General features: G+C 32.1%; 1 protein-coding gene across 5 annotated transcripts in view; it reads right to left on the bottom strand.

Moving 5' to 3' along the window:
• The window catches only part of RIC1 (RIC1 partner of RAB6A GEF complex), an 89911-nt gene that overhangs the window by 51372 nt on the left and 18429 nt on the right, over window positions 1-20110 (bottom strand). For all 5 annotated transcript variants that reach the window (XM_039881595.1, XM_039881634.1, XM_039881745.1 and 2 more), the window contains exons 2-3: window positions 17617-17724; window positions 4462-4541 (exon numbers count right to left, since the gene is read on the bottom strand). In XM_039881595.1, coding sequence (XP_039737529.1) covers window positions 4462-4541; window positions 17617-17724 — 188 coding nt within the window. The remainder of the gene's footprint in view (window positions 1-4461; window positions 4542-17616; window positions 17725-20110) is intronic.

Below are 20110 nucleotides of genomic sequence, written 5' to 3' on the forward strand. Positions count from 1 at the left end.
CATGGAAGCACAAAAGACCCCAAATTGCCAAAGCCATCCTGAGATAAAAGAACAAGGCTGGAGGCATCACTTCAAATTATACTACAAAGCGATAGTAATCAAAACGGCATGGTATTGGCAGAAAAAGAGACACACAGACCAGTGGAACAAAATTGAACGTCTAGAAGTAAACCCATATTTATACGGGCAAATAATTTTCAACAAAGAAGCCAAAAGCATATAGTGGAGAAAGGAAAGCCTCTTCAATAAATGGCAATGGGAAAAGTGGAAAGCCACCTGCCAAAGAATGAAACTAGACTGTTGTCTATCACCAAACACCAAAATTTACTGAAAATGGATTAAGGACCTAAATATAAGACCTGAAACAATAAAATGCATAGAAGAAAACTTATGGACTTAAAGAGGATTTTATGAATTTGACCTCAAAGGCAAGGCAACTAAAAGCTGAAATAAATGAATGAGACTACATTAAATTAAAAAGCTTCTGCTCAGCAAAAGAAATCGTCAACAAGGCAAAGAGAAAACAATCCGAATGGAAAATATATTTGCAATCAACGCCCCCGATAAGGGCCTAATATCCAAAATATAGAAGGAACTGAAACAACACAATAAAAACAAATAAACAAATGATCAAATCAAAAAATGGGAAATGGACCTGAACAGACACTTCTCCCTAGAGGACATACAAATGGCCTACGAATATATGAAAAGATGCTCAACATTGCTAGCTATTAGGGAAATGCAAATCAAAACCACAATGAGATGCCATCTCACACCTGTTAGAATAGCTACACTCAATAGGACAAGTAATAACAAATGTTGGACAGGATGCAGAGAAAAAGGAACCTTCATACACTGTTGGTAGAACTGCGCATTGGTACAGCCACTATGGAAAAAAGTATGGAAGTTCCTCAAAAAACTAAGAATTGATCTACCATATGATCCAGAAATCCCTGTACTGGGTATTTACACCAAAGATTTGAAAACCCATATCCAAAAAGATATTTGCACACCAATGTTCAAAGCAGCATTATTCACAGTGGCCAGGACATGGAAGCAACTGAAGTGTCCTACGATAGATGATTGGCTAAAGAAGCTGTGGTACATATATATAATGGAATATTACGCAGCCATAAGAAGAGATGAAATACTGCCATTTGCAACAATATGGATGGACCTTGAGATAATCATGCTAAGCAAAATAAGCCAGACAGAAAAAGTTGAAAACAACATGATATCACTTATATGTCGGATATAAACCTAAAAGCAACAAATGAGCAGGACAAACAAACAGATACTCATGGATATAGACTATAGACAAGTGGTTACTAGTGGGGTGAGGGAGGAAGAGGGAGGTAGACAGGGTAAAGAGGGTCAAATATGGGGTTTAGGAGGAGGGTGAAGTGGGCAAAGGGGATCAAATATATGGTAGCTGAAGGAAACTGGACTTTGGGTGGTAAACACACAATAGAATACACAGATGTCAAATGTTAATGCACATCTGAAAATTATATAATTATATTAACCAATGTTACCCGAATAAACTTAATTAAAAAAAAATTTTTTTTAAAGTAGTCCAGTAGACAAATATACAACAGGCTGACTCTAATCTGTTCTGCAAAACTATTTCCATATAAGAAATTTTTTTCAAAGATTTTTTATGTAGCAGTTATTAGAAGTTAAACTCTGGGGGGGAAAAGCACATTATCATCAAGTCAAATATTTAAAAAATTACAAATCACTTCATATATAATACATAATTTATATAAAATATAAAATCACTTAAATTTTAGAAACAAAGTGAAAATTTGGTGAAGGAAAAAATATATTGATAATAGCAGTTTTCCTTTATTAATTTTCCCATGGGCTAGGATTTACCTAAACATTTAATATGCATGATGTCATTTAAGCCTATGAAATAATTACTATGTTTAATCTCGTTCTATAGATGAGGAAAAAGGTTTTGGAGGTATTAAATAACTTAAAAGAAGTTATAAAGCTGAAAAGAGGCAAAGCTGACATTCAATTCCAGGTCTATCTGATGCAAAGCCTATCACTTCATGCTGCTCTAAGGTTATATACATTTCACTGAGCTCAAGTATTTAAACCCAAAATCTCCAATATAATATATGAAAGAACACTCAAATTAAAAATAAAAACAGTGGTCTTTATTAGTTCTCTAGCCTTACATACAGAAACACAGTGAAGTTCATGCACTGTCAGGACTATTACTATTTAGTTAAGTGACCCCCCACCCCTGGAATCTCAGAATCAGAAGGCAAGAAATTCCTTTTAAAACTTTCTGGAACACAAAAAGTGATTCTCAAAATACTATTCCAAAACACTGCAAACATGTAAATCATGTTAGTTCAGCTGAAATACAGAAAACAATATTTTTCACTGTTGAAAGATGTTATTGCCCTACCAAGTCCACCTACAGTAGTATAAATTAATCCAGTTAAGTTCGGATGATTCTGATTATTGCTTTTTATTTACAGGAGCATGTCTAAATTGAGTAATACAATGGGTTTAGAGGCAGTAGTTCAAAATGCACAAGTAAATGATATTTTAGACACTGACAACAGTTCTCCAAAAGGCTCACGAAATTATCACTTAGAATGAAAAACAATAAGCTTTACATCACCCACAAAACTGAATTTTAAATTTCTAAATATATCAACTTCCTACACAATGTCCATACCATTTTAATAGTACAATTGTACAATTTATATGCCAAAAGTTTTTTGTATTAAAGATTTTTATTGAAAAATAATCAAATTAAATTCCACCATCAAGAGAATTTCTGTACTTTACAAAAGACTTCCAAAACTCAGAACACCTCAATTAACACAATATTTATTACAAAAAGAAGTGACTACATACTATCAAGAAAATCTAGATAGGTCCTTAAAATGATAAAGGAACCTGAGCTACATTCTACATGGCATACATTGCCTTTCCCAAAAGTGTATTCTCAAGAATGTTAACAAGTGTTATTTAAAGACATAACTCTTATAATACCACTTTTTAAATTGTAGGTTTTTTGTTTTTAATTTTTCAAATACATGGTTTGGTTTTTTTACATTAAATATAATATATACATATCAAAAATTCTGGAAAATTCAAAAGTTCAAAGCAGGTGAAAAATCACTACAGTTCTAGCATTCATGAGCAATAACTATATATATAGTTCTTGCTTTTTTCTTTAGATGATTTTTTACAAAGTTGTGATCATATTATATATATAATGTTGTGACTTGTTTCTTAGCATTATAAGATCAGTTCTCAAGTTTATACAATTTTCTGAACCATTATATTTAATGAATATATTATTTGAGAAGAACAAACAACAGGGGACTTAATCAATTCTCTATTATCACACCTTTGTGCATATCTAGTAACAGAAGTATATAAGAACACATTTTACTATTCTAGCACTAGCACTGAGCAATAATTTTAAAGAATACAAATATTTTTATATACTGAAATGTGTAGGGTTTTTTTAAAATTGTATGTAATGTTTCATTTTGAGTTACTAATGTTTAGTCTGAGTTACTAATTAACACAAGTTTCCCTTGTGCTTGCTATTTATTATAATTCCTTTTATGAGCTTACTTTTACCTATTTCTATTTTGAAATCTTTGTGTTTCTTAGCAATATATATGACAACTCCTTTATAAAAATAGTAAGCCTTGGTCCAATTTACTGCAAATTTTCTCCCCAGTTTGTTCCTTGCCCCTTTAATGTTATTTTTTTTCCTGTTAATTCTCAGAAACTGAAATTTTCACATAATGAAATCTATTTTCTCTTTAATTTCTTACAACCTAATAAACTTTGACCATCTTCCGCCATCTAGAAATGTGAAATTCATTTATATTTTCATACAGGTTTAATGGCTTAATCTTTTTGTAAAAAGATGTTATGATTTAAAACATAAGTTCTTTCAATAAAATGTTTATTTTAAAAGGTTTTTAAAAAGTAAGAAAAAAACAGTGAAAAATATGTAGAACAATATAGTTTAAAGATCAAAAGTCCATGTTCCCTAAAATTCCAACCACTGTTTGGAGTATATTTTTTCTATCTACATACAAAAAAATACACAAGAAAGAGTGCCCTTTCAGCTTACTGACATTTTATCTCTTCCCTTCATGATCACTTAGCTCCTCCGTGATCAGTACTGGAAAATGCTAGATCTGCAGTATATTAATTCTGAATGTCTAAGAGGGAATATAGTACATTCATCCAAGATTCTCAGACTTATTTAATTACAAAATTCTTTATTCAACTAATGACAGTTCAAAGACCTGGTAATTTCTGAAACACTATTTTGAAAATGCTGGCTTAGCTTATTTTAACCACTTCAGACAACATTTTTAACTACTTCAGACAACACAGAATTGTAATGTTTTTGTGAATTAAAGTACACAAACCAAATGTTAAAAAAACGAAAGACAAACTTACTTGGGATACACTGGTTCATAAAGGTATTTGTCCCCTCTTGTAGATGTAATGTGAAAAAACAAGATGTAGCCATTTGCCGTCTGAAAGACAAATTTCATTTACCATAAATTAAAAGGTAAAGCTATGACTATAACCTTATATCTTAATTTTACACACTCTTACTTTGAAAACACTTCACTTTTAACAACCCTCTTTTGAAGAGCTAGTCTAATTATACAAATAAAAAAATGACTTTTAATATAACCCACCTTGTTTACCCTTGAAAAGTTTTTATATTTTGAAAATATTTCATAGACATGTCATTGAAATTAATAGTTCACATTATATTATAAGCATTAATATTTTAAAATAATTATTCAATAGATGATTATTTTGCAAAATATACAGAACTTCTGGAATTCTGCAATAATATGGCAAATAAGTTTTTCAAGTTTTTAAAGCCACTATGTTACCAAATAGTAATAGTATGAAGAAATTCCTGACTCAAAGTTTGTATAGTATAACCTCAGAATAACATAGTTATATATTTCAAAATCAATTAATTGGCCTCTGACTTACTACAAAATATACCGAGATACAGAAGGAAAACAGCAAACCTTCAATTTCCAAAATTCTCTAAGTTAACAAAATGTTTTAAAAATATAAATTGTATTAAAACAAATAGTTCCATTAAATGATAATGGCACATATCTCTGGTTGTGAAGCTCAAACAACCATTTTACATATATCTAAATATAGAAAGTTATTTAGCTGTTTCTAATCAAACATTTTCAGGCATAACAGAGTGGAGTGACAAATATTTTGCCCAAATTACTTTCATACCAATACTGAATTCTTATCATTTTAGAAGCAGGTAGGCTTTTGCCCAAAGTAGAACCAAAAAAAAAAAAAAAAAAAAAACTGAAGAAAACTAAGGTTTCAGATTTCTTCCCACTACTGATTTTCTGTTTTTCACTTAAAAAGATGCCAGAGAAAACAGTCAATTTCTTCACCAAAGCCAGGTTTGTTTGTTTTTTTAAGCTATAAACTTTACTATTTCATAATGTATCCCGAAGCTCTAGTTTGATATATAGGAATACAAAAGGAAAAGGGCTAAGGTTCTGTCAAGTAAGATTATCATTCTAATTTCTCATGTGCAATTTTATATTCCTCTAACCTGGAGAATATGGAATCAAAAGGAAAATTAATTCAAATCAAACCATATCAAGTTTCACAGATATCATGACCCCTACACAGATAAGTGACTGTTTAAAATTTGTAAATTCTACTGTTACCTTTTATAGCATAGAAAAATAAAATAACATGGTCTAGTACTTAGAAAAATAACATACAAATGCTGTCCAGAAGATTAGTTACTCAAGGTCTAAAGTTCAACATCAACAGAATATCGAATACTAATATTAAACTCAGAATTTTAACAAGTACTTAGAAAACTATAATGCCAAAGAAAACACAGCATCATTTTGCACCAGCACTCAGAAATTTTATATACATAGTAAACTAGATGAAATTACAATAATAGCTTGATTTACTATTTTGGTATTCTGTATCAATTATCTTTACTAAGTATCTATGGCTTTGCATGTATATTAAATGCTATATACTTCCAGATCCCAATGACATTTATCACTGACATTTTCATAAACAGTCCTGCCACAGAACAATCTTTAAAGTTTTGGTAACAAACAATCGTCTTTAAAAAGTAGCACTTTTACATAACTATATTAAGTCTGTTATTATGCAGTGTTAGGATGGTCCTTCTCTTCCTACTCCAAAATACTGCAAATAAGCATTTAATTATTGCCTAATCTGTAGGTAACAGTTCCAATACATTCTTCCAGTATGTGTGCAGGCAAACACATACACACACCAAAACTAAACTAATTTTTCTAAGTAAATGAAAAAAACAAAGAGTTATCTTTCCTGTCATGATCCCATATCTTCAGTTGTTTTTCCTTTCTCCAAGGCATACTGTTAGATTATGTGGCTTTAATCACAGAGGCCCAACAATTTCTATAGAGAACTTAAACGACAAATCTTCATGTTCCTTTCTTTTGTATATCCATGAATTAGAGTCATAGATACGTAAGTATAAAGGCTATTATAAAGAGGAAAATAGAAAGAAATCACTACTTAAATAGAGGATGGAACAGACAGACTTGTTTCTAGTAATGCCACTTAAAAGAAAAATAACTACAAACAATATTCTAAAAGGACTTTGATAATTCAACAAAAATTCAGTCAGAGAGGTATGACTTAAAGTTTAACATCATTTTTCTCAACTGTAAACTTAGTAATGGAGATTTTAAAAACCATGCAAACTACTCTAGCTAATTCCACATTTTAAAAAGATTTTGAAATCTGGAGGTGTTGGTGGTGGTTGTGATGTTATTATTAACTGCTTGTCTGCATTTTGCTTTGTAAAGGGCACTTGAAAAGATTTCCTTTGCTACCCCAAATTAAACATATTTTAAAAAATTATTTTAGAATTGATGCATGACATATATACTACACATAGTAATTTTCTGTAAACAGAAATAACTTAAATCAACTGTGTCATGAGGGAAATCAACTGTTAAATACAACTAACGCTTCACCAGTAGGCAGCAATCCCAATATCTTCTTCTATTATTATCCAATACTTCTACTGCACATGAATTCATCAGATATTTCACAATTCCAACTCATAATGCATTTCTTCCTTAGGATATACCATTTTAATTATAACAAACAGAACAGATTTATGCATCTGGCTCCAATGACCTAAATGATCCATCACAAAGATTTCTATAATAATTTACAAATTAAGGACTTGATTTAGAGATGTATCTTCTATCCTAACATACTGTCATGTCAGACTTCAGGCTGAAAGTCTGAAATAACAGATTTGCACTTTTTTAGTTCTTTACATTGGTTCGTAAATAGTGTTTTGTTTTTAGCTTTATTTCTTTATTGTACGTGTTCAAATACATAAATCCCCCCAAATCATATTACTATGATAATGATCTGACATTTTTGTATAATCTTTCAGACTTCGTACATTCACATCATGAAAATATTGGAAAATAATAAAAACAGCTGTAAATCACACACACTCAAAAATAGATGATTATCATTTGACATTAAACTCATCAAAATTGTTATTTGTAATACTATCTCACTGTTTTACACCAGAGTACTAATTTTAAAGACTTTTTTCCAACAAAGATGGATTAAGTTGAAGCCAATTTATGCTCTCACCTGAAAAAAAAAAAAAAACCCATCCAAATATATAAAACAATAATTTTGAAAACACTGACATCAAGCAATGAAGGCCAGTGACCCCTGAGAAATGGAAACAACAGAGGTGAGTTCTATGATAAACTCCATCTTACACCCTTGAGAAAGTTTCCAGGTCACAGCACTGAGAAGAGAAACTGAGGTAGAGCTTGGTAGACCCCCCCCACATTGAGGAAGTGAAGCTGAGAGTCCAGAAAGAAAAGGCAGCTTACAATTCATATGAAAGAGTACCAGAGAAGAAAGAGCTGCACAGAGAAAGAATCCAAGAGTAACAATTAGCATATGTGTGCGATAAAACTACTCAAGACAGGGGAGAAAACAAACCAAAAGGATTAGTAAAGGGAATAGTGCACGGTGTTCCAACAGTCCTGAGAACAATGTCTGCCTCACCAGCAAAACTGAGGAAACTCATAATTTACAGGGAATTGGTTAGAATGCTCAAGAAGGTAATTCCTGTGGTAACTGGTAGTGGAGAATAATTAGCTGTAGATTGAGTACTGTTCCAAACCTGTAAAACGAAGCATAACACAAGACATGAACATATCAAACTGTCTCCAAGTAATATAACTACACTCCAGAACAAAGCTCAAGATTTATAGCACCACGACAATACCCAGCACACAACAAAGTAAAATCACAATATCTGGCATTCAATCAAAGATTATCACACCTGCAGATAGGCAGAAAAACACAAGACACAATGAGGAGAAAATCATCCAATCAAAAATGATCCAGAATTCAGCCAGGTGTTAGAATTAGCAAAAAAGAGCACTGGAACAGTTATAACTGTATTCCACGTGGTCAAAAAGTTAGGGAATGTAGAAAACCCAAACCAAGCTCTAGAGATAAAAACTAAACTAAGATAAAAAATACACTGGATGGGATTAATGGCAGAACAGACATTGCAAATGAAAAGCTTACTGGTCATGAAAGCATAGCAATAAAAATTGTTCATAATGAAACACACACAAAAAGAACAAAATAAAACTGAAAGAGCATCAGTGAATTGTGAGACAACTACAAGTGGTCTAATACACATATAAATAGTCCCCAAAGGATAGGGATAGGAGTCAGAAAAAATAGTTATATTAAATTTAATCTAAATTTAATTTGTTTTGATGAAATTTCTTTAAAAGATAACTTTTTAAACTAGAATAAAAGCAATGTTTGCTGGGGTTTTACCGTATATAAAAATAAAATGTCTACAATATATGTTCCTTGACCCCAGTAGAATTAAATTAGAAACTGATAACAGAAGATTTCTGGAAAACTCTCAAATATTTTGAAGCTAAAGAATATGCTTCTAAATAACTCATGGATCAAAAAAGAAATCAAATGGGAAATTTAAAAATGTATATATATGGCAGAGTAAAATTTGTGGGACGTTGCTACAGCAGTACTTAAAGGGAAATTTATAGCTTTAAATATCTATATTAGGAAAAAAAATCACAAATCAATGACCTCAGCTTCCACTACAAACAGATAAGCAAATGAAACCCAAAGTAAGCGAATTTAAAAAAAAAAAAAAAATAGAGAAGATAATAGAGAGCAGAGGGAAATCAATGAAATAGAAAATTAAAATCACTGAAACTAAAATCTGGGTTTTTTTTTTTTAAAGATCAATAAAATTGATAACAAATGCATGTGAGAAAATTATTCAAGAAAACTACCTCTAGTCATACTGACCAGGAAATAAAGATAACTACTATCAGAAATGAGAGAGCTGACATCACTACAGATTCTACAGATATTAAAATAATAAAGGAATACTATGAATAACTTTATATGACAATAAGTTGACAACTTGGATGAAATGGACAAATTCCTTGAAGACACAAACTAACAGTTCACTGAAAAGAAATAAGTATCCTGCATAGGCCTATATCTTTTAAAGAAATTGAAATTTCAATTAAAATTCTAACTATGAAGAAAACTAGCCACAGATGGCATCACTGATGAATTCTACCAAATATTTAAAAAAGAAATAATGTCAATTTAACACAATATCTTCTAGAAAACCAAAGAGGAGAGAACACTTCCCATCTCATTTTATGAGGCCAGCATTTTCCTCATACCAAAACCAGACAAAGACATTATAAGAAACCACAGGCCAATATCCCTTATTAACATAGATGTCAAATGTCTAAATAAAATTTTAGCAAATTAAATCTAATAACATATAATTTGGATAATAATGACAAGTAAATGGGGTTAACATTTAAAATGAATAAATGTAATTAATCATATCAAGAAACTAAAAAGGAAAAACTATGATAGTCTCAATAAATGCTGAAAAGGCACTGGCAAAATCCAAATAACACTTCTGATTAAAAACTGTCAGCAAATTTGCAAGAGAGGGGGAAATTCCACAACTTGAAAAAGAGATCTACAAAATACTTATAATAACATCATGCTTAATGGTAAAAGACTGAATGCTTTCCTCCTATTCGACATTGTACTGGACAGTTTAGTAAAATCAGGTAAGAAAAGTCAATAAAAGGTATGTCGATTGAAAAGCAAAAAGTCAAACTGTCTTTTGTCATCAACGTCTATGAAGAAAATGTGATGAAATCTACCAAAAAACCCTACTAGAATAAGTGAGTTTAGCATGGTTGCAAGATACAAGGTCAATATAGAAAAATCACCTGCATTTCTAATACTAGTAATGAACAATCAGAAAATTATTGTTTTCAATAGCATCAAAAAAATGAAGTAGGGATAAATATGACAAATGATGTGAAATACCTAGATAATGATAACAAAACACTGCTGGAATTGAAAATATCTAAATAAATGAAATGATATATCTTGTTTATAGGTCTGAAGATTCAGTATTGCCAAGATGACAACTCACTCCAAATGATCCGCAGATTCAACACAATCCCAATCGAAATCTTGGTAGACATTTTTGTTGAAACTGACAAGGTGATTCTAAAATTTGTATGGAAATAAAAGATCCTACAAAAGTAAAGCAACTTTGAAAACAAAGAAAAAAGTTGGAAAACTAACAGTATGTGATTTCAAAATTATGAAGCGCCAGTAATCAAAATGATGCTGTACTGACATAGACAAATACATCATGGAACAGAATAGAGAATACAAAAAGGGAGATGGATCATAGCAGAAAGGAGGAATTACAAAAGGGTGCAAGAAAACTTGTGGGGATGATAGATCTGTTCACTCTCTTGATTGTAGCGACAGTTTCAAAACTTATCCAATGGTACACTTCAAATATGTGCAGTTTGTTACAACTGTTATCCATTGTACTTCAATAAACTACTTGGAAAAAATAAATGGAAGAAGTGACTAGACTTATAGAGGAAACTTTTGCTCTCTTGAAAAGCTTCTACCATAACATAAAAAAGCCTCATCTAGCCTACTGGAGAATAAAAGGTCACAAAGAAAACCAAGGCGGACAGCTCCCACCAACTACCAGACATGTAACTGAGGGCATCTTAGACTATCAAGAATCAGTGGATTTGTCAGATGACTGTAGCAATATCAGTGATTGCAGGCGAAAACAGTAGAAAAACTGCTTGACCAAACCCAGAGCAAATCACAGAATAAGAGTACACAAGTTATGTTTTTTGAGCCACCAAGAATTGAAGATAATGATTCAATACAGAATAAACATGAAAAATAACAATCCTAACAAAAATAGTATAATTTAAGGAACAGTTAAAGATGCCATGTTATGGATACAAGAGCAAAATTCAGTGATCCAGGAGAATCACATAATAATCACTTCCAAAAGAGTTTGGTCACAGCAAGACAAAAGGAAAAAACGCGATGAATGGGTACTGTGTACAGTACTGCATTCCTCTGCAACTTGCTATATTCCACTCTATTACAATACTCTGCTTTCAGCTGTTAACTGGTGACTCAATATATGAACATGCTGGGAGGAAAAAAATTACAATGAAACAACAAAAACTCTAAATTAAACTGACACCTTTCCCTTATTCTCAAATAAATTACATTCCAATTCATGTTACACTAACTCTCAGGTTGTGGCAAAACAGACTATACTTCCTTCCATTTAGCTGGGTGTGAAGATGAATATTAAAGGTAGCAGTGGAAAACAAAGTTGGAATGGCAGGTTTAGGCCAGATCATATGAGGCCCTGAATACTAGGATAAGCAGTTTGAACACATTTCAGATACAAATGGAAGCCAATGAAAGGTAATAAATAAGAATAACATAAAAACCATGACTTAGCTATGCATAGTTAAGATGCATTTCAAGTGGACAAAAACATAGCTAAAGTTGGAGTTCCAGGCAATCTAGACAAAATATAAAATAGCCTACACTAAGGTAACAGCGTGAGAATAAAAAGAAGAGGATGGCAGTAGAGACAAGACTTAGCAATATATTGATGATGAGATGGGAATTAAGAATCCAAGGACTCCAGAGTTGTTTTCCTATTATAAGCAAGGTAACAATAAAAATACTGACAGATACACAAACACATCGATACAGTCTTAAAACTGAGACAGTACTTAAAATTCATTTTAATGTTCCTTGCACCTGGATATCTATTGTCTAAAATTTAGAAAAACATTAAAGATAATTATGGCCTGGTATCAAGTCTATAAAAATGATATTCTACTTCTGATAATGAGATAACATTCTCTCAAACACTATGAACCAATTCTTAAAACGGTAAAGAATTTTCTTTCCCATACTCCATTAAAAAAGTGTCAGTGAGATTTATTTTTAAAGGTACAAATTGATAAAAAGGTGACTATGATTCTGTTGGTGATACAGAAATAAAGTTTTGTATATAACTGACATGTCAGAGTACACAGTGATGATACTTGGGTGGGAAGGTCACACAGTAAGAAAATTACATAGCTAGTTTGGCTTTTACTTAATAATTTGCAGAAAAAGTTATGATGTATTGTTGTACAGATCATACAATTTTATATCTTTGCCTAAACATTCAATCAATGACTTTATAAAATCAAGTTTCAAAGTACCTCCTAGATTCAGCTTTATTTCACAATAGCTAGTAAGATTAAACAACCATGCTAATAGTGAACAGCGGTAAAGCAATATTAGTAAGACTTTAGAACTCTAGAACCAGGCTTCATGGGTTAGAATTCTACCAGGAATGTTATCTAAGGTACACAGTATCTATGTAATCTTGGGTGGATTACTTAATCCCTCTTTGCTCAACTGTACGACAGAAATAATAAAATTACCTTTATGTAGAGGAGGGTTACAAAGAATAAATTAATTTTAATACACATAAAGCACTCACAATAGTGCCTAGCACATCGTAGACAACAAAAACCTTTATTGCTGTAACTCTGAATCCTCAAGTAAATAGTTAATTCATAATTAATATACTTCATGGAAGAAGCTAAGAAAATGTACAATACATCTGAGGAAAAGGACAGTCAAAATTAGTAAAGCTTCAGAATCCAAATATACTTTGGTTACCAGGAAAGTTCACTTATCCAGTACCCTTCCATAATATACAATTCTTTAACGTTATTGTCAAATGCACCTTGATAGATTATCTTTTATTATAAATGGTTATTTGCTAAGAAGAGTGATTGCCTTATTAATACAAAAAAAAATCAGTGACCTTTCTAAATTATTACCATATAACTAACGATTCTCCATCTGAATTAGTCTACATTATAATGTAAGAAATGAAAAAAAAATAACCTCTTGCAGGCAGAGGCAAATAAAAAGTTGAACAGGAAGAAATGGTATACTTTAAGTTAGCTTCTGGATTCAGGTAAGTTGGAAAGACTGAGCCCACATTCCAAACCTTCTCCTTCTCTCAGAGTACAACTACCAAAACATGTGCTAGATAGGCCTGGGGGATGCTGGTAGAGTCATCAAGATCGCCTGAGTTCTCTTGGGAGAGATTAGGTGCTGAAGGACTAGGCAGAGGGTCCCTTGAGGCTCTGCGCCAAGACCTGGGATTTCAGTTACCTAAATAACCTAAAAAAGTGGAAACCCATGATTCCCCTCAGAAAAGGGCTAAATGTGACTGCTCCAGAAGTGGACCTTGACAGGGCTGCCCACATAACCCTGATGATTTCGGCAAGCCTAGAATAGTGGTTGCACTGGTAAACTGAATTGCTTCCAGACCTCATAGTCTGAAGAAGCCTTCAGCTTAACGTCCTTCTACTCGGCGAAAACAACTGAGAGTAGAGGAGACTCATCCTAAATTTCAACAGAGGATAAGAGTTTATGAGCTGTTTGCCTCTGCAAACTGACATTTTAGCTAACATGTATTGGTTTGCATTACCATGGAGACCCACATGAAACCCTGATCTCTATAGGTGGCTAAGAGAACACAACAAAGGAAAATATAATTTACAGAAAAAGCTCAGTAACTATAATGAAAGACCAAACTAAATAGCTAAAATATATAGATCCTACTAATAAGCCACATAGATGAGAAAGAGGAGTGCAAGTAAATTAAGGAAAAAATATTCAGGACTTTCAGGAAATACTATTAGAACATAAAGAAGACTTTCCAGAGCTAAGTATTTCCTAATTAAAAAATTCAACAGATGAACTGCTAAAGAATAATCCTTTATTGGAACTGAACTTTTTATTCCAGAAGATTAAATAGAAACAATCTCATGATACAGAACATAAAGATAAAAGCATTACTGAAAGTCAATAGAGACTTGGAGGACAAATTCAGGAGGTTTGCAAATAACAAATAAAAAAAAAACCAAGAATACAAGACAGGACAAAACAGTCAATTGTTTTTATTATCTTCTCTTTCCTCTTTACTGGGGTGTAAGGACTGTCTCTAGTTATCCGGTACCTAGCCTTGGGGTGATTAGTGCAGGAGAATAGTGGCACAAAGTATAAAAGCTCCATAATGGAGGTCGTTGGGGGTTTGAGCTATGGATTTGTTGGCTTGTATATGAAAGATACACTAGCAGATGAGTCGTTTACTATCTCTGGGGACTGGCTAGCCCTGAGAGCGGCAGTCTCTAGAGTCAGCAAGGGCCCAAGATGTCAAAGCATCAGAAATAAAGATAAACAAAAAAGGAATAATACAGAGAAAAAAACAACTTTCATAAATTTTATTGTTACCAAATTCTAAATATAATAGTAATGAAAGCTGAGTACTCTTTCCTTGTAATATACATCCATGAAAGATAATGAAATTCTTCTTAAGAGGATAACATTCTGGCTTAATTGGGGTTTAAAGTTAGTGTCCCCTATCATCAAAATTGATTGCCAGGTTTCCTCTACTAATGCTGGTCTGTAATGAGATTTTACCTACTTCATATTTGAAAATGCCTTTTCACACAAGTACTGCCAAATACTGCTATCAATCCATGAGCATTTAATTTTAATTGAATAAATGCAGCACTTCGTAGGTAATTATAGAAGTCTACTAGATTCTTCTGTTTGCCTTTTAATATGTTCATACATTGTAGATTAATCACTTCCAGCTGAAGGTTATAGATAATGTGGAATGCTCCTCATTTGCACAATTAAATAGATTTTGAAATTTGGAAACTTATTTTGCAATTTGCTTCAAGGTCTGAAAAATGGTATAGTTTGAGCTAATAGAATATATCTACTGCTAATTTTCGTTGGAAATAGAGATCTTATTTCTTTTGTCTTAGCTTTTGATAGCAGTATAAATATTAAAAAAAAAGCCTGACATGACTATGATTCAAACAACATCAGCTGTCATCGAAATAACTGTACCATATATAAATTTCATATATAAGCACTGTTTTGCTTTATAGTTTTAGAATGATTCATTAGGTAACATTAACAAATATGCAGCAAAAGCTATCTTTCAAAGTTATTCAGTGTCTAATAAGTGGCTGAGGGTGGTTCTTGAAGTTCAAAAAATTTCTATCTCAGCCCTGAACTCAAAAAATTCACGATAAACCCTTACTACTGACTGCTAAACCATCAAACAGCTGTGGGTTTGGGCAAGTCAGGATATTCAGCTTTTTTCTGACAAAAACTTAAAGTTACCACAGATTTTAAATGCTTACATGTGCATAAGCTTTATAAATCTGTCCAACTAAAGAAGCGTTTTTCTGATCCACACATATTTTTACCATCATAAGTTAAAACACATCTTCGTGGATTCTACTTCAGGTTTTACTAAATTAGTGTTTTCTCAATTTCTTTGAAAATCTTTACATTTGAAGTTGTTCCACAAGTGCAATATCATAGGGAGTAATTCTCAGTCATTTCACACTCTGCACTGACTGACTATTCAAATAAACTGAGCAGTACTATATTTAACATTTGTCAATTCATCAAGAACGAAGCCAACTTACTTTGGTTGCACCTTCATTTTCATTTACTATTTTTTGTGAAGAAATTCTAGTATGATAAGATATTCCCTTTTAAATTTTCTAATTTTTCCAACTATTAATTTCAGTGAGTTGGGATAGTGGTAATACTTAACTAAGTAAGATAATGTCAACTTATTTTGTATTCTTGTAGCTTCACTATAGTGACTGCATAATAAACACAACATTTTGCCATCTAATTCAATATTAAAATAATCCACATGCCAAAGTGCTTTAAAAGCATGATATTCAAAGTCTATTGTTCTTTTGACATAATAGTATTAGTAATAAAATAATACAAATAGCATTAGTAATAAAAATAATATAAAATGTAACAGTATGGAGATATGCATGGCACTTGAAACACTAAATGTATAAATGTGTTACTGTAACTTATAGTGTAGTGAGCAGGAGAGTCAAGAGTGGAACTGCCACATAAGGTCACTGGCAGGACTACTCAAGTCAGCTGTTACAGCCTGAAAGCAACCATAGACAGTAGGTAAATAAATTGGCATTTTCATATACCAAGAAACATTATTTATGAACAATGAAACTTAAATTTCATGTAATTTTCAAGTGTCAAAAATATTATTCCTCTTTGATTTTTTTGAAAGTAGTTTCATAAAACTACTCTTAGTTCATAGTCCATAAACAAACAGGCAACAGAGTAGATCTGGTGAACAGCTGGTAGTCTGTAAGACTCTTGCTGCAGAAAGTGAAAAACTATTCAATATTTTTGACCAGGTGGTGCATTTTCAGATGATTAACCCAATGAATATTATGTAGGATGGACTACCAAAAAACAAAAAACAGATAAGTCAATGTGGTAGTTAAGAGTACAGTAAATGGAATCTGAGTACCTAAGTTTAAATCCCTTCTCTTCGTTATATACTATCTGTGTAACTTTGGATAAAACTTAATTTCTCAGAACCTCAATATACTCATCTATTATGAAGAAGAGTATTATCTACTCCAAAGTGTTGATTTAAAGATTAAATGAGATGATCCATGTAAACTGGTTATAAAAGTACCTACGTATATATTATTGATAATTCAAATTAGGTGATGGTGACAGTTCAAGAGATGACAGAGACAAAACATAAATTGAAAAGGTAAAATTAACCAGATCTATGTATATTAAAGGAAAAGAGAAGAAATGCAGAAATAGATCCAAATGCAGACGAGAATTTAGTATGATATAAACACATAAAGTTTATCATTTTTGTGGGACATCCTTGGGAATGGAGGGCAGGACTTAAATCTGGGAAGACTGCGAATTATAGAGGAAAGCTTAAAAAATTGGATTAGAATTCAAGGAAAAAACTGTAAAGTGAGAAGAATAAACAGAAAAGGATATAGACACTACTTTTAGAAATGAGCAGTAGAAGAATTAAGAAGGAAGATATAGTAGGAATAACTGAATAGAAGATTTGATACAGCAATTCCTATCACAGAAGATAAATGCTAATGGGTGTGAAAGATTGAAAGGAAGTCAACGATAAGAATCAAGTTTAAATGCAATCTAATGATTTCATAAGAAAAGACTATTAAAGTTGAAAAATCTACTTACTGACACAGCTATCATTGTACTATCTGGTCTCCATTCGGCTTCCTTGTAGGATCCAAACTGAGAAGATGATTTTGCAGGTTCCTTGTAGGTTACGATTAACACACTAGGCTGGAAAGAAACAGTTATGTTTATTAGTATCTCATAAGAGTATATACAAATTCAAGATTATTTATCATGGAGTATTCTGAAACTATTTTATGAATTCTAAAAATGTAATAAAAGATAACATAATCTAATATTAAACCATCAGCTTTAATTAGTCCAAGCAAATCAACTAAAAAGAACGAGACAGTCTGAATAGGCCTATATCTATTAAAGAAATTGAACTGATAACTAATAACTATCAAAAATCAGAAAGAAACAAGTTCAGATGGGTTCACTGGTGAATTCTACCAAACATTTAAGAAATTATATAAATTCTCTATAATATCTTCTGGAAATAGAAGCAGAGAGAATACTTCCTAAGAGGCCAGCATCAACCTAATACTAACACCAGAGAAAGATATAACAAGAAAATAAAACAACAGTCCAATCTCTCATGAACATAGGTGTAAAAAGTCTCAAAAAAAAAAATGTTAGCAAATCTAATCCGAAAGAATTATACAATACAGCTAAGTGTAATTTATTTCCAGGTATGCAAGGATGGATCAACATTTGAATATTAATGTAATCTATCACATTAAGAGGCTAAATAAGAAAAATCACATGATCCTATCAATAGATGTAGAAAAATAATTTAATAAAACGCAACACCCATTCATGATAAAAACTCTTAGCAAACTAGGAATAGAGGGGAATTTCCTCAACTTGACAAACAACACCTACAAAAAAAACTACAACTAACATACTTGCTGGTAAGCAACAAGCTCTCCTGCTAAGATCAAAACAAGAGAAGGTCATCCCCTCTCACCACTCTTTTTCAAAATCATACTGGAAATCTTACCTAATGCATGCAGTAAGACAAGAAAAGGAAATAAAAGATATACACATTGGGAAGAAAAAAATACAACTGTCTTTGTTCACAGATAACACAACTGGCTCTACAGAAAATTTAAAAGAACCAGCTTAAAAAAACTTGTGGAAATAAGCGATTATAGAAAGGTTGTAGAATACAATGTTAATATATAAAAATCTATTGCTTTCCTACATACTAGCAATTAACAAGTGGAATTTGGAATTAAAACCACTATACCATTTGCATTAGTAACAAAAAATAAATAAGTCTAACAAAATATGTATGAGAGCTACACGAGGAAAAATACTAAATTTTGATTTACAAAAAGACCTAAATAGGAAGATATTCTAAGTTCATCGATAGAAAGGCTCAACACTGCCAAGCTGTCAGTTCTTCCCAACTTGATTCACAAAGTCAACACAACCTCTATCAAAATCACAGCAAATTATTTCAGAGATAGCAGCAGACTGATTCTAAAGACTAGATGGAAAGGCAAAATATCCACAATTTCCTACTCAATATTGAAGGATAAGAACTAAGTTGAAGGACTGACATCCAACTTCAAGACTTCTTATATACAATAATGAAGCCAGAGTGGTATTGGCAAACAAATAGAAAATAGACCAATGTAACAGTAGAGAGCCCAGAAAAATACCCACATAAATCAAGTGACCTTTAATGAAGGAACAAAGGCAACCCAATGGAGAACAGAAGGTCTTTTCAACAAATGGTGCTGGAATAACTGGACATCCAGTTTCTGGCACTACAACAAGACAGTCTACAGGGTCATACAGTACTTTTGCTGTCCTTGCCCTAGAATTAGCCATTTTTCCAGGGACTCCTGTTTCATTTTATTAGAGAATAGTATTTAGAAAACAAGATGCTTATTGCTAGTGTGGTGTCAACTGCTTTTAAGTCCTCTCAGCGAGCATGGGAGAAAATATTATGTACCTATACTAACCTATATACACACACCTATCTCTATATATTTCTTTATATATATGCAAGTTTTTACATACAGAAAAATATGACTATAATCAAACACAGAGTGGTTCACTCTAGTCTTCTCCTTATTTGTAACTTTGTCTGACAGTGAGAAACCTGGTATCATTTCATACAACTAATTTAGTGCTTTGTTCAGTCCTACAATATACGTAGAATAGTTTGGAATTGCTAACTATTATCCCTATAAAAAACTAATTTACCAACTAGAATAATTTTTATGGATAGTTTCTTTTACTTTAGCTTTGGAATAATCATTTCAAGCGCTGTTATCCAAAGTTATACAGGCGATCTCCTTAAAGCTTTCTTTAATCTCTTAAAAGTGAAATACAAAAGTTTCTAAGAGGCTAACAATGCTACAAACAGAGGACTGGCTCCTGTCTTGCCAATCTTGGAAGACTGACCAAATGAGCATAATCTCACCATCTGGGAAAGAACAGAGACAATGGCTTAGACTGGTAGTCAACACAGCTCCTCCCCACAGCTCAGCAAAGAATGAACAGAAGGAAAATTCCAGCTCACAGCTTTTTCCTAGGA

This window comes from Pteropus medius, unplaced genomic scaffold, assembly GCF_902729225.1.
Source record: "Pteropus medius unplaced genomic scaffold, Ma_sr-lr_union100, whole genome shotgun sequence".
NCBI lineage: Eukaryota > Metazoa > Chordata > Mammalia > Chiroptera > Pteropodidae > Pteropus > Pteropus medius.